The following is a 15,601-nucleotide window of genomic DNA, read 5'->3' on the forward strand; positions in this document are numbered from 1 at the left end:
GAAGCAACAAGTCGGCGGCATTCACATATCCCAGAAGAAGTACACAAAGGAACTTCTTGAGAAGTTTCAGATGGTCGACTGTAAAGCAGTAAATACACCTGTTACAACAGGCCTAAAGCTCACGAAAGATGGAGAAGGAAGAAATGTCGACTCCACCCTATTCAAGAGCCTAATCGGAAGCTTAAGGTACCTCACAATCACTAGGCCAGATATAGTCTACAGTGTTGGGCTTCTAAGCCGGTATATGGAAGCCCCAAAAGAGTCACACTGGCTAGCTGCAAAACGAGTACTGAGGTATATCAAAGGGACTATTGAGTTTGGTCTCTTTTATCCGTACAATGATGATGCGATGTTGTATGGATACTCTGATAGTGATTGGGGTGGTGATCAAGATGAAAGAAAAAGCACCACAGGCTATGTTTTCTATCTTGGGTCGACAGTACTCACATGGAATTCGAAGAAGCAGAGTGTGGTCGCCCTGTCCACATGTGAAGCAGAGTACACGGCAGCATCGTCCACCGTCTGTGAAGGAATTTGGTTGAGAAATCTGCTAAAGGAGCTGAAACATCCGCAGGAAGAATCCACAGTCATATATGTGGATAACAAGTCGGCAATCGAGCTAGCCAAAATCCGGTGCAACATGGAAGAAGCAAACACATCGATACCCGATACCATTTTCTGAGAGATCATGTGAAGCAGAAAATGATGAAATTAGAGTATTATCATACTACGGAACAGGTGGCGGATATTTTCACAAAGGCATTGCCGACAGATGCATTCAAACGACTAAGAACGATGCTCGGAATGAAGCCGGTTTTGGTTTGAAGGGGAGTGGGTTTGAAGGGGAGTGTTGGATACGGTGGAGGATTTTGCAAATCCAAAACCATGTGAAGGGTGCATGTGCTAGCTGTGCATGCTAGCTGTAAGATTTTTTTAGCTGTGAGATTTTTCTAAGTTTAGAATATTAGTTGGAGAAGATAAACAGTAGATTTTTCCTTTGGATTTTTTCTTTCTTTAGATGCCCCTAGGATGAATCTAGATAGGGATAAATTAGTAATTTCATAGTATAAGAAAGCCTATAAAGGCAGCAATGTAATTCGTTTCTATTAATAAGAAAATACAGCAGCAGTTCATATCTTTCTCTTTTCAATCTTTTATTCTACGGTGACTGCAGCCACACATCGGCAAGTAGTTGGGATACAAACCCAACAGATGCAACCAAGAAACCCGTTGCTACGTAATATCCCAAGTATGCCATTTTTTAAGCAAAAATTTCCTTGCCAAATACTGGGTACTGCTTGATTAATCTTAAGAATTCAGTGTCCATTCAAAGCATCAAGCAGTCCGATTTATCTGGATAGAGGTCAGGACAATTATCTATCCTCTCCCATTAACTTTTTCTTCTCTTTGATTTGTCTGGATGTTGTTTATGCATGTATCATCTTCCAAGCCGATTTAGTAGTGAAAAACCTTTATCTTATTCTATTGATAGAAATAACGAGGCAATGGCAGGTAAGTGCTATGAAGAAGGTAATTACTGCAATGACTGTTGGGAAGGATGTTTTGTCACTGTTTACAGATGTTGTGAACTACATGCAAACAGAGAATCTGGAGCTGAAGAAGCTTGTATATTTATACCTTATAAACTATGCTAAAAGCCAACCTGATCTAGCTATAGTTGCTGTGTCTGATTTTGAGGCATACATGTCATAGTCTGCTTTATTAAAGCTTATATCTGTAGAGCATAGCAATGATATACTTAAATACCATCTTCTATGCATTCATGGTAATGAGTGGGTCTTCTTTACTGGGAAAGGGTAGACTGATGGTCTGGGTCTCTCCTCCTTCCTTGTGTGTTGGCGGTGTGGTGACTGTGAAAGGTGCTACTCAACGGCAGTCACTAGCCTTCGTTGGTATGTTTTTTTTTTTCCATCCTGCAAATAATCATTCTAAGAAACATGTAATAGGAAACACCAAATATAGGCATAGTAAAGAATGATGGACATTTGTAGATCATCAAGTGGAGTTCCACAACTTTACCATCAAGATAGCCTATCTCCCTTCTCCCTCCAATGAACATTTTGGTAGACTTGAGCACACCAAATATTTTTACCCGAAAAGTTTGACTACATTAACCAATTTGGATGATCTCTAGCCCCATATGTACCCATCCCCCTTGAGGTCAACATGGTGCTTGACAAATCATTCAAACATGAGGATATGCCTTCCATTGAATCACACTTTCTTTCCAACAGAACTAGTTGCAATTATCAGCCACAAAACTCACATGAAACTGAGTCGTCGATCTAGTACATACTAAATCCCTGGTTAGGCACGTAACACAACTTGAACACAAATTTATAGCTTTCCTCCCCCAAAACACTGTTGAATCTTCAAAAATAGCTGTAAAACAGTTCATGGAATCATCTTAAACCATCATCAAGACCCAAAAATCCCAAGATAGATAAAACAAAAACATAAAAAGTCACAAATATAGGTTCAACAACAAACTTACTCCAAAGAAATCGACCCTATACCTCAAATGTAAATTGATCGAGGTGAAACAACTTCTAAAATGTTGGCAAATATCATATGAGTCAGAATAAAGCCACACACCTAAAAAAACTCCATAAAACATACACAACTAGAAATCAATAACTTGAACCTTTTTGTTTTTTGAATTTTTCTTTATATATGAGAAAACATTATAGCCCTGAAAAGTCCTTAAAAAAAACCACAACAAATCTTCTAAAATTATACTCTACCAAGCTATATAGTTTTTCGTCCTTTAAGGAGATGCATGGCTGCTACCAAGCTACATCTGTCAAAATCTCTGCTTTCCCAAACAAATTGCAATTGTATTTGCAGGTGGTCCACATGTGAAAATCTCTGATTTTGTGGGGCCCATTACAGATGACCCATGTACAAAAATCTTCTATATTGAAATACTATATCCCTTTAATTGGCCAACAAATAGATTCTAATAATGAAAAAGGGAAAACATGTGAAATGACCCTTTATTTAGTGCTATTTTAGTTAAATGACCTGTGCATAAGATAATTGGTTGTTTATCCAAAGATTCTTATGGGGACCTTAACTTACAATGGTTTGATGGTCTTCATGCTGCTCAATGTGGATTGGGTTTTCCACACTTTCCAAATAGAACCTGACAGCTCAATGGACAAGAAACAATCTTGAACCTACTACATTCGGTTCCACAAGAAAGAGGTGTTCAACTATCAGGCCTATCTTTCTCTCAGTTTTGACGTGTTAAAAACTGAATCAGCAAGCTGAAGAATGCAACCGGTGCAGTAAACTGCAGTTAATTTGAATGTAAAAAAATAATAATAATAATCTATTTTGTACACAAGAAGCCAGGTTGCATACACTAAAATGATTATTAAAAAAAATTGTTCATGCACTAGATGATAACTAAACCAACCAATATTCTACATTCTTGTATTGTACAATGATACTACAGTTCTCAATTTAGTTCGTGTAGTCTTTTGTTGTGCAACTATTGATCTCTAATTTGCTTCCAACAGAAATTGCCTATTGCGAAGGAAAGCAATCTTCTAATTACCCAATGTGAATACAGGTATCGTGGCACTTGACAGTTTCATTGGGTTGTACAGGAGTTCTATACCTAATGCATTGAAAAATCTCTCAAACAGCATGTTCGTTTCCATTTGATTCCATGTTATATTTTTCTAGAAAATGAAGTTCACTTTAGCTATAAAATAATCCTTCTAGTGGTGATCTATACCATTGATGCCCCTTTGGATAAAAGTAGAGCTGGTCTGACCATTTAAACTTTTCTTTCATCATTATGTGTTTTTACACCTTATAGATTTGATGAACTTTAACCATTTTTTGCTTTTAGCCCTATTTGAGGGATACCATTCTGATGATAAAAATGCAATTGCCAAAGTAATTTTAAGTCTATCCAAATACATAAGGATCCATCAGAGGGATGTTTCAGATCATTAAAATATACAATCATGTGTGCATGGCTTGTCCATAATTGCTTGAGCCAAGAAATGGACCTCAACCACTAATTATCCTTATATCGAATGCTCACACAGATGCATTGAGGTCGGAAAGCCTCGAGCTTGTGCAACCCAGCTCTCTTACAATCCAACACAGCCCTGGATAAAAAGGTGTGCAATATCCAAGCTTTACATCAGGTGGTTCCCCACTTCTTGATGCCACGGTCCAAAAATCAGGCAAGTCCACTCCATGTAAGGATCACCAAAAGCAAGGACCCCACACCCTTGGCTTATTATTATTTTTTTTATTTTTCTGACCAATCTTCATTGCTTCAATATAACGAAGGGTTTCCACAATGTTTGACTTGTATTATATATTTATCTTTAGTTGTAAGATGCTTATTCAAAGTGGAAGTAACTATATATAGTGTAGGCTCAGGGGTCCACAATGCTTACATGGATGCATGATCAAAGCTGCTCATCAGGTACAAGACACTATCTGGCTTTCCTTATGCTGTTTTTAGGTCCATCCATATTGAGTGCATGCTAGTTAATGCTTCTGCAAAAAGGCTCATATTGAGTTGCATGCTATGATGCTTATGAAGCAGTTTTATCCTCGAAGAAAAAGGGAAGAAAAATTTGTCCACATATTTATAAAAAAATTTCCATAGCTATTCTCCTCCATCTGCTAGTTACAGGTATTTATTGGTTCCTTTTATTTTATATCAAATTTGTTTTTTGGCTATTTTATTTTGTTTGTAAACTTTTGTCTTTGCATTGGTAACTGAAGATGGAGCATTTGGGGTGGAGCATTGGTAATAGAGGGGGGCTTTGCTGCTTCATATGGGGATGGATATGGACTTCATTCGGTATGGTTGTTTTTGTAGGAATTATTTATGACTGAAAATTTAATTTTAGATAGTGTAACTCATATTATGAGTGTACATACTGTTTTATTACCTGACCTCTATGCATGGCAGGGTGGTGTTGACAAAGGTCCTCTATATGCATGAGTTCTAGTTCTTGGGGTGCATTTGAGAAGTCTTGCCTCAAGCGTCGCTGAAGTCTGTTGATTTATTTTTTTCCTTCTGCTTTTTCTTGTGTCTCAATCTGTAAATTTTCTATCCATTATGTAACCTTTCATTTTCAGGTCCCCTGTAAATGAGGCTGGTTGTAAATGATTTACAGGTTGTGTTTGAATGCTAATTTAAGCCTGTAAAGGTCTTTTGATTTAGAAGATTCAGCCTAGCAGAATTTTTAATTGTTTCTATTATTTTTTCTTTTACACTGTAAATGATTTATCGGCGTTTTAAACAGATTTTACAGGCATTTTTTAAGCTCTCATTAGCATTTGTTACAGCTTTTTACTGGCGTTTGTTGTTACTTCTACCGGCGTTTATTACAAAATTTACCTACGTTACTCATATCTTTTAGCGGCGTTCTGATACAGCTTTTCTCAGCGCTCGCACCTTTTAGCAGTGCTTTTATGGTTTCTACCAGCACTTTTATAGTTTTTACCGGCAGTCAGCAGAGTCACCGGTAAATGATAATAAGCGCCGGTAAAGGACATTTGTAGTGGCGACCGCCAAAAACGGTGGTAAAAATGGACGAACGCTGGTAAACAATGGAGCAGCGCCCCCCTTTTGCGGCAGCCACTCGACCGTCGGTAATTCTTATACCAGCGATTTTTTGGACTTTTAGGGGCGGTTTTGGCCGCCGGTAATGCCTATTTTTCTTGTTGTGTGGACACATGAGTCATAGATTTGATTCCCACTGCTAAGGTTGGGATGAGAAGCATTGGGTCCAACCTGCTTTAAGGCTAAGGTGCGAAAAGGGACCAACTTGATCCCACTAATAAGAAGAAGCATGAATGAGGGTTCGTTAATGGCGTGCTTAGTGGTGGCATATAACCCCACTGGTGGGTAACAAGTTTGATCACTAATGTCGATTGCATGGGTGTCGACCCTAGTGGTTCCTGAGATATTCAGTGACTGTATGGTATTATGAATGTGGCGGCCTACTAGATTACAGTTGTGAGTTTGGCATCCATTCATTCCTTGGATTGCATGCGTCATGCACTACATGCATGTCTGCATTTGGTTATGCAAGCATTATACTCATCCCCTGACAGTAAGATATTTGACATCACATATAGCATAGATCATACATTCCACACGTACCTAGTAAACCCTTAACTTATGGATATATTTGTCAATTCCAGGCTACAAGATAATGGAAGAGTGTAAGGCTGAGTCTTACAAGTGAAGAAGAGAAGTCACTTACTGAAATAATATTTTGAAATTTTCGGGATTTGTAAAAACTGTAGTGGTGTATATGTATGTACTCTTATACATAGACGTTTATTACCTTCAATGGTTTCCTTGTATACGGTACATGCTTATCTTGAACTGTGTTACAATTTCACTAAAAAGGAGAAGGTTAAGTGGGACTTGCTGTATTGGATGTAGGGTGTCAACTATAGGATCCGAAGCATCGTGACCGAGGTCTGGCCACCATGGATCAATCACGTGGGAGGTTGGGTTTGGGGTGCAACAAAGTTGTGGTGGCATACCACCCCACTAGCATGTAGTGAGGTCAATCACTAATGTCTGATGCATGGGTGTTGACCCCAGTGGTTCCCAAGATATTTAGTGATTATACAGTATTATGACTGTGGTAGCCTTCTGATTTACTATTTTAAGTTTGACATCCATTCATTCCTTGTATTGCATATCATGCACCACATGCATTCCTACATTTGGTTATGCAAGCATTATACTTATCCCCTAACAGTGAGACGTTTAACATCACATATAGTATGCATCATGCATTTTGCACATACCTCATCCAAGACTCAAGACAGTGGAAGAGTGCAAGGCTGAGTCTAGCTACCAAGTGAAGAAGAGAGATCGCTTACTAGAATAATATTTTGGAATTATGGGGATTTGTAAAAATTATAATGGTGTATATATATATATCTACTCTTGTACATAGATGCTTATAATCAATAAAGGTTACCTTGTGTACATGTAGTACATGCTTATCTTGAGTTGTGACACTATTGCGCTAAAAAGGAAAAAAAAATACCCCAAATCCTTTAGTTAGGTGCCAAGATCGGGACTTGGCATATGGGCACCGGGTGCTTAGTTCGAGGTCCGACTCATTGTGAGCGCTCACAATGCATCAAACCCCAAACTCGATGCGACACCCCATGCCCGACTAAAGGATTTGGGGTAAAAAAATTTATTTTTCCTTTTTAAGGCAATGGTATCACAATCCAAAATAAGCATGTATTGTACACAAGGCAACCTTTACTGATTATAAATGTCTATGTGCAATGGTAGATACATATACACCATTTCAGTTTTTACAAATCTCCATAATTCCAAAATATTATTCCAGTAAGCTATTTTCCTTATTCACTTGCTAGACTCGGCCTTGAAATCCTCTATTATCTCTGAGCCTAGGATTGACAAATATATCCATAAGTTGAGGGCTTATTAGGTATGTCCAGGATACATGATGTATACTTTTTGTGATGTTAAATGTCTCACTACCAAGGGATCAATATAATGCTTGCATAACCAAATGAAGGAATGCATGTGGTGCATGTCAAATAGCTTTTCCTGGAATTGGAGGGCCAAGTATCATATCACCTACTTTTCAAGAAAAGTAACTTGTGATTAGTAAAGGTGTTATTATCACCCTTGAACTTTGATTTAGTAGGACAAATCAACCTTAAATTGAGGAGGTGCTTCTAGCTAAGCTTTAATCTAGAACTCTCCCTCTAATGACCTTCCCTTTCATATATAGTCGTTCCTTAACTAAGTTTTGGGCACATTAGTGCCCAATTTCTATCTCTAGTTAACCCTTTCCTAGCTAGAAATAAGAGACAGAGTGATGGTGGACCATCCATCAAGAAAATTCCATCCAATCAAGGAGATCCAAGCCTTTAATCAAGATGAGTGCACTCCCCTCACATTTCTTCAGTTGGATTTATTTGATCTTTCTTTTTCTTTAATGTAAGTGTGGGATTCAAGAAGATGGACTCACTACAAGAAAATAGGCCTTTAGCCACAATTTTTTAGCCTCAGTTGAAAAAATGGAGGCTAAATGTGTCTTTTAACTTCGGTTGTTAAGGAACTGAGGCTAAAAGTTCATCTTTCGCCTCAGTTGTATAGGAATTGAAGCGAAAAGTCTACCTTTTAGCCTCAGTTGCATAGGAACCGAGGTGAAAAGTCTAGTTTTTAGCCTCAGTTGCATATGAATCGAGGCAAAAAGTCTATCTTTTAGCCTCAATTACATATGAACCGAGGTGAAAAGTCTACCTTTTAACCTCAGTTGCATAGGAACCGAGGCGAAAAGTCACCTTTTAGCCTCAGTTGCATATGAACCGAGGCGAAAAGTCCACCTTTTAGCCTCAGTTGCCTAGGAACTGAGGCGAAAAGTCTACCTTTTAGCCTTAGTTGTATAGGAACCGAGGCAAAAAGTCTATTTTTTAGCCTAGGAACCGAGGCGAAAAGTCTACCTTTTAGACTCAGTTGCATAGGAACCGAGGCGAAAGGTCTACTTTTTAGCCAGAACCGAGGCGAAAAATCTACTTTTTAGCCTTAGTTGCATAGGAATTGAGGCCAAAAGTCTACTTTTTAGCTTCCGTTTTATAAGAACTGAGGCCAAAAGTCTATATTTAGGAATATTGAAAAAAATTGAGAATATTGAAAGAATTAATAATTTTTAAAATTTTTGACAATTGTGAAAAAATTGAGATTTTTGAAAAAAAAAATCGAGACAATTGGGAAAAAAATTGAGAATTTTGAAAAAAAAAAATTTGAGAGTTTTGAAAAAGATTTGAATTTTGAATTTTTTAAGAACTAAGAATTTTTAAAATTTTTGAGAACTTTTAAAAAATAGAGAATTTTTTTTAAAAAATTAAGAATAAAGAATGATAATTGTGAAAAAGTATGAATTTTTTAAAAAATTAAGATTTTTAAAAAAATTAAGAATTTTGAAAATTTTTGAAATTTTTGAAAGAAAAAAAGAATTTTGAATTTGAAAATCTTGAAAAAAATTGAAAATTTTTAAAAAATTGAGAAATTTCAAATAATTGAAAATTCTGAAAAAAAAATTAAGAAATTTCAAATGAAATCGGATGGGCAGAAGAAAGATTTCACACGAACTTTTTAGCCTCGGTTGCATACGAACCAAGGTTAAAAGTCTAATTCTAAAATATAAATTGGACGGGCGCGAATGGATGCTTTTTACCTGACTCCTTTTCTCTAAAAGTATGAAAAAGTCTACTTCTAGATTATTAATTGGACGGGCGCGAATGGATGCTTTTTACCTGACTCCTTTTCCCCTGGGATTTTCACACTTCGATTGTCCTTCCTTTTTTTTTTCATTTAATTTTCTACAAATCTCTTTGATTTCTTCTATCTTTGAAGAACCTGTCAAGACCTCGATCTCTTTCTTTGCTTTTTCGCCTAGGGTTTCTGCTCCTGATTTGAAGATTTTACTCCTTTTTTTTCTCGTTTTCTCAGCTTCAATCTCTGTAAAAGAGCTGGAATCCTTCTTCGCCGCTCCTTTCTAGGGTTCCTGCCCGAGATTTGTTGTTTTGTCCGTTGGGTTCCTGGACAATACATTCAAGAAGGTTGGGAGAATGTAGTAGAGATTGAAGCAACAGCAACAGCAACAAGCCTTGATGCAGCAGGCGTTACTATAGAAGCAGCAACTCTACCATCCCGGCGTCCTCGCGGCTGCCACGTCTTAGGTACCATTCCAGTATCAGATTTCCCCCTAAATTTCTCAGTTTTTGTGCCTAATGCATGTCTGTGTCATGATTTGCTCAAAAATGCATTTTCTAAAAATCTCATTTTGTACATTTTGATTCTCATAATAAATTCCATTATTTCACTTTGATATTCCTTTTGGGAAGAAATTCCCAAATTTGACCTATAATGGGATTTCCTAATCTCTGTAATGGGACCAATGATCTAGATGGCCTGGGTTGCTATAGATGTATGCCATGTATACAATGGATGTAGGCATAGAATAGTCTTGCCATTCATCATTTGTTGTGAATGTTTAAGGTGTGCACAACATGTGTTTGATGAAATGTCTCAGGGGAAGAGCTGCAAGACTTGGAGAATGCACGACATTGTTGTTGTGGTGGTGCCAAGCTCTGTATCCCTTCGTTGTTGTTTTTATTCTCTGCCTAATTACGACTTGAGGCCATTAGATTATCAATCATTTCTGCAACCAAAAGCCAACATTATTAATAGAGAAAATGCTACAAATGATGCAATGTTCAATGTTAAAAACTGAGAAAATATGAAAACAGACACATGGCATGCAAGCTGACTATTAGTCGTCTAGGCTGAAGAATCTGGCTAGTCCGCTCATTATATAAGGTAGGCCAAAATATAGAGAAGAAATGGCAGTTTGCATTAAATATACACAAGTGTTCTCAACCTGATTAGTGGACCAACCTGCTTTTCTTGGCCAAGGAACTGCACGTTATGTATGATCCATGTGATGAATCTATTACATTTGTCACATGAATATTGTGGTTATAAATGAGTGGAATTATCAAATGTCCTTGTCACAAAAAATAAAATAAATTCAAACATCCTTGTCACAGAGATAAATATCATTCTCAGTAATTTCTCTGCTACTAGAATTCAGGGGAGATTTTAGATTTCGAGGTTTTCTCAGGATATTATTGGGAATATCTTGGTGAAACTAAAAAGATTTAAAAAATGTTTGTCACATGAATACTTTGTTACAAATTCATGGAATTTCAAATGTCCTTCTCAGCAATTTCTCAGCCAGCCAGTCCCCAGACCAGGTAAAAGGAGGGTTGATGTCATGTAGGTAGCTGGCATGAAGTTCTATCAAGCAGTCATGAGAATTCCTGTTTCAAATCTTGATAGAAGAAACACTATTTGAGAGCACCATTCATTAGGCTTTGGTTGGAGTAGGGAGGCAAACTGCCTTAGTGGGAATTTAAATCATGCCAACTCTCTCTCTCTCAGATGAAGCTCTGAGTTCTAACATGGACTGGTTGGTCTTTACTTTGTTCTGCTTATTCTAATGTTCCGGAGAATAATTGACATTTTTCTAATGCTATCTATCTCTGAATCAGGTCAAAGCATCCAAAATCTGTGTTGATTATGGACGAGGTTGATGGTATGTCTGCTAGTATTAAGATTTTCAAAACTCCTATCATTTGTATCTGTAATGACCGCTATAGTTAGAAGCTAAAAAGTCTTGTTAACTACTATTTGCTTCTCAACTTCAGGAAACCTACGAAACAACAGGTTCTTTGTTTGCTTGATGTTGATGCAGAATAGCCTGTGAAGACTTTTCTAACCTCACTTTCATCTTTTTCTACCTTTTTAGGCTTGCTTCTTAAAGGAGTCACCGAAGCAGTAGAAGAAGCAGAAGCAGCAGGTATGTATGTACATGCTTTTCCCTTGTCATTCTTGGCTCAAATACCTTCAGGCAATCTTAGTTGTCTGGAAAACATTACAAATGCCACATATTTTGTGTATAGACCCAGTACTGATTCGATAAATACCCCCATAAGTTGTGCTTTTAGCCATATAATAATTCTAAACTAATAGTCCCCAAAAGAAAAATGGTCAATGGCCCACATTTGGTTAGAGGAGGAGAATAAATTTAGGCTAGGATTATCTCAAAAAATAAAAATCTTTTTGTCAACATCAAATATTGAATTGCTCAAAGTAATGATTCACTTGGATTGGAATTGCTTAAAGTTACGCATGCACATGTTCCTTCTATGAGACTATTTTGTTGGTCTGCTCTTTCCAAATGAGCATTAGGGAAAAGAAAGACTATTTTGTTGGTCTGCTCTTTCCAAATTAGCATAAGGGAAAGGAAAGGTATCTTCTTCTTCTTCTTTTTTGGGTGGATGAACCGGTCCTTTACAGATGGGGTTTAGAATCAATGTTCAGCATATTCAGTGAACCACTACTGCTTGAATTTGTATTAATAGCCCAATTTCTGTTCTTGCAGCACTATTACAAATCATCTTGACTCATTGGTATCTCAAATATTTAAACTGACTTTTTTTAATAAATAGTTTCTACCCATGTTATGTGGGTCCTTCAAAAGTGGAGTATCTGAGTTGGATACTCAAACAGTAGGATAAAGTATGGATAAGAGACCTGCCTTCACAAGACTTGAAATCAAGATCCATTCTGTTTTTAAACTGTTGAGCTATCAGTTATTTAGAATTTTATATGAATATTACCAATTGGGTTGCAAGTCCATCTTGCTTGATATTGTTGGGGCATCATTTGAACTTGGCTATCTTTTTTGAACAGTAACACAAGAAAATTTTAGTAGAAACACTGAAAAGAGGGAAAAATGAGAATAAGCAATGTGGGATGAAGAGAGATCATTGCATTCACCCCTAAAGATGGCATTAAGGAAGAAAAAGACACAATAGCCCAATAATTCCTCCTTTTTACTTCTAAACTGTAGGCAAACCCATTGCCCAAGACGGATCCAACTGTTTAGCTTATGAAAGATCTCTTCCACAGATTCCAAGCAATTGCGGAAGTACCTATTGTTTCTTCCTTTCTAGATTGATCACACCACTGCTAGAAAGGAGAGACACCATATAAATGTTTTCCTTTTGCCTTTCTTTCATCTATTCTAGGCAAAGTAGAAAGCATCAATCAAACATGGTGCAATCCATAACATGATTATCTTATGAGTTCTGACCAATCCCTTGTTGTATCTGTCATGAAAATTTGGATTTAGGGGATCTGCTGTACTTGATCCTTGCTGTATCCATACTCAGGTACTGTATGTTTATACAATTTTCTCCAAGAAGATAGTCATGCATGTGATTTAGCAGTGGTAAGAACTTTTCTTTGGCTTACTTCACCAATTTGCTACTGAGCCATTGAATTGCCTATGGATGCGTTGGTAACTTCGAAATCTTTTGCCAAAGAAGAAGAAAAAGAAGGAGACAAGTTTTATTCTTTTGTCAGAGAAGAAGAAGGTGACAAGTTTTATTCTTTTGCCAAAGAAGAAGGTGACAAGTTTTATTATTTATGGGTATGGTTAGGATGTGTTTGGATGATGCTTGTAAATGGGGTTAACTGTAAATGATTTACAGGTAAATGGTTTATAGTCTGTGTTTGGATGCTAGAAATTGCCTGTAAATGCTTTTCTACGGCTTGCAGGTTTTGACCCGTCCACTTTCATGCCTGATTAAAGTTCTCCTCTGCCCTTTGATTTTATAGATGCGGATTGGCTTGTTACCCGAGGTAGATGGTGGAAAAGCTATTTTATTTGATTGCATGTGCTGTACTAATGTTCTGCATTTTTGGAGTCATATCATTTCCACCAGGCTTATGTTTTTTAATGTTGTAAATTTCAGGTTGTATCGTGGTGATCCAATGCTAAATCCTCTTACACCTTGGGATAGACCTCCATTGAAAAACATTTTCTGTATATATGGGATAGATATGAAGACTGAGGTAATGTGCTATTTTATTTGAATAATAATTATTTCTAAATTCTTCTTTTAAAAAAAAAAATTGTAATTTGTTATGGCTGAGCCAATTGTGGCACTGCATCTGTCTAACCCTGACATTCCTGAATTAATTTTTGGATTCTCATTGGGTATGAGCGAAGTTTGTGAGTGTTTAACTCCTGATACTGTAAATAATAAGTATCATGGATGTGAAGACTGGTGGAGGCAAGTTTTTTCAGCACAAGGCTTATTGTGAAAAGCATAGCTTGGATCAGAAAAAGAAGGTCATATAAATTGCTTTTGAAGAATGAATATCTTATGATGCATTGTCTTTCATAGGATAAAAGTCTTATGCTACAATGCATAAGTTTATTTCCCCTACCTCATCTTGGTTTTTATCAATTTCTACAGGCTGAGAGTCTGCAACATGGACCTGATGAGGTCCGCCGCATTAAGCAAATCCGGGTCATTGAGAATGTACTATAATCCACATCTTGTCTGTTTTCTCATTCATTATTGGATCCTCCTTTTGGGTTTCCTTTCCAGCACTTCCAACTCTCAATTCTACTCCCTTTCCTTTCCCTACACACATCCATCTGCATTTCATTTCTTGTTTGAGAGTTTCATTTCATGTGTTGCAGCCAACAGGCTAGAGCTACCTGTTGAGGTTGCCGAGCCTGCTACGCACGATTCGAATGGAGAATGCTGGTGGAGGCAATGATGACATTGGCTTGGAAGCAGTAGAAGATGGACGGGTGGTGTTATCTTAGGGTCCGCCAAGCACGACGGCACTAGTGATGACGGGGGCAACCATGACTTTGTATTATTTGTGGAACCTAGTGTTGTGTAACAGTTTGATTGAGTTAAACTTTAAATAGACTGTTGTTAACTGTTTTGTTGGTATTGTGGCTTTCATGATTGATTGTTTCATGAGTGGATTGAATGAATGAATTAGTAGTCTAAATAAATATTTAAAAAAAATGTTTTTAGCCTCAATTTGTAACCGAGGCCTGAATTTAGCCTCGGTTGTTGATAACCAAGGTTGAAATTCCTGTGACTAAAGGCTTTAACCTCGGTTGTTGAGAACCGAGGTTAAAAATAGATTTAGCTTCGGTTGGAGGCAATTGAGGCTAAAATTTGGATTTAGTCTCAGTTGAAAACAATGGAGGCTAAAATTTTGATTTTGCCTCATTTTAAGAAAATTGAAGCTAAAAAGGTTTTTAGCCTCGAAGAACCGAGGCTATAAGAGTCATTTTAGCCTCAATTGCTAAAACTGAGGCTAAAGCCTTTAGCCACAGGGGTTTCAACCTCGGTTTGGATAACTGAGGCAAAACTGAAGCTAAAGGCTTTAGCCTCGGTTTTTAACCTTTTTAGACACAGTTTTGAACCGAGGCTAAAACCCCCTTTTCTTGTAGTGACTCCATGACGGAGATCACATGCCATCCGGACCGTCCTTGAGATCCAAGGATTTGGCTGGGAAGGAAAATACAAATATTAACTTGATTCAAAGCCTGATCCAAAATACATGTGGACCCACGGACTGTTTGCCCCACCATAATGTTTCTAGCCATCTAACCTGTTGATAAGGTCACAAGGACCATGTCGAAGGGTCCACATGAATATCAGCTTGATCCAATTTAGGTGGTATCCGCTATGGTCCGACCGTGATGTTTTTACGTAATCCAAGCCATCCGAACCATGGTCAGCAGGTCACACTATTGTAAATAGTGTGCAACCATGCATGTTGTTGACAGCAACGTGCTACTGCTGAGGACAGATGGAGGGGTCTGTTGCAGGTCCCACTGTGATGGGTGTATTTTACATCCAAATCGTCCATTAATCTCCCAACACTACATGAAGTGGGCCCCCGAATCAGGAACCGATTCGAGTTTCGGGTGGGACACATACCACGAGATAATGAGGATTGAATGTCTACCATTGAAAGAGGGGGGACCACTGTGAGTTTATTTACCATAAAACCTGTTGACAAGGTCACACGTGACCTGAATACAAATATATATATATATATATATATATATATATATATATATATATATATATATATATATATATATTGTTGATGCAAAAATCTGGTTCACCCTCG

General features: G+C 37.5%; 1 protein-coding gene and 1 long non-coding RNA gene across 10 annotated transcripts; both read left to right on the forward strand.

Annotated features, from left to right (window-relative positions):
* Nucleotides 1-4,100: 4,100 nt before the first annotated feature.
* Nucleotides 4,101-5,326, forward strand: LOC131251197 (uncharacterized). 2 transcript variants are annotated; one of them, XR_009173658.1, is made up of 5 exons: nucleotides 4,101-4,241; nucleotides 4,399-4,474; nucleotides 4,598-4,687; nucleotides 4,780-4,858; nucleotides 4,970-5,326. It is a non-coding gene; the product is annotated as an uncharacterized LOC131251197 (long non-coding RNA). The 2 variants fall into 2 exon arrangements; XR_009173657.1 differs by having other exon boundaries at nucleotides 4,127-4,241; nucleotides 4,385-4,474.
* Nucleotides 5,327-10,940: 5,614 nt separating this feature from the next.
* LOC131251202 (uncharacterized) lies at nucleotides 10,941-14,444 on the forward strand. 8 transcript variants are annotated; one of them, XM_058251790.1, is made up of 8 exons: nucleotides 10,941-11,048; nucleotides 11,131-11,174; nucleotides 11,388-11,438; nucleotides 12,973-13,076; nucleotides 13,265-13,288; nucleotides 13,402-13,501; nucleotides 13,659-13,781; nucleotides 13,909-14,082. In XM_058251790.1, exons 1-6 carry the CDS (start codon nucleotides 10,999-11,001, stop codon nucleotides 13,414-13,416), a joined length of 288 nt encoding a protein of 95 aa, XP_058107773.1. In that variant the 5' UTR covers nucleotides 10,941-10,998; the 3' UTR covers nucleotides 13,417-13,501; nucleotides 13,659-13,781; nucleotides 13,909-14,082. The 8 variants fall into 8 exon arrangements, 3 of the variants coding, with proteins under 3 accessions (XP_058107773.1, XP_058107781.1, XP_058107764.1); XM_058251798.1 differs by having other exon boundaries at nucleotides 13,402-13,500; nucleotides 13,703-13,781; XR_009173666.1 differs by having other exon boundaries at nucleotides 10,941-11,174; nucleotides 11,287-11,438; nucleotides 12,817-13,076; nucleotides 13,205-13,288.
* The last annotated feature ends 1,157 nt before the right edge of the window (nucleotides 14,445-15,601 follow it).

The sequence above is a fragment of the Magnolia sinica genome, chromosome 1 (assembly GCF_029962835.1).
Source record: "Magnolia sinica isolate HGM2019 chromosome 1, MsV1, whole genome shotgun sequence".
NCBI classification, from domain to species: Eukaryota; Viridiplantae; Streptophyta; class Magnoliopsida; order Magnoliales; family Magnoliaceae; genus Magnolia; species Magnolia sinica.

Coding starts and splice junctions, on each gene's coding strand:
- LOC131251202 (XM_058251781.1), top strand. CDS start 10,999: ATGCCAACTCTCTCTCTCTCAGATGAAGCTCTGAGTTCTAACATGGAC. Junction 11,049..11,130: donor CTGAGTTCTAACATGGACTG/GTTGGTCTTTAC, acceptor TCTCTGAATCAG/GTCAAAGCATCCAAAATCTG. Junction 11,175..11,387: donor GATTATGGACGAGGTTGATG/GTATGTCTGCTA, acceptor CTACCTTTTTAG/GCTTGCTTCTTAAAGGAGTC.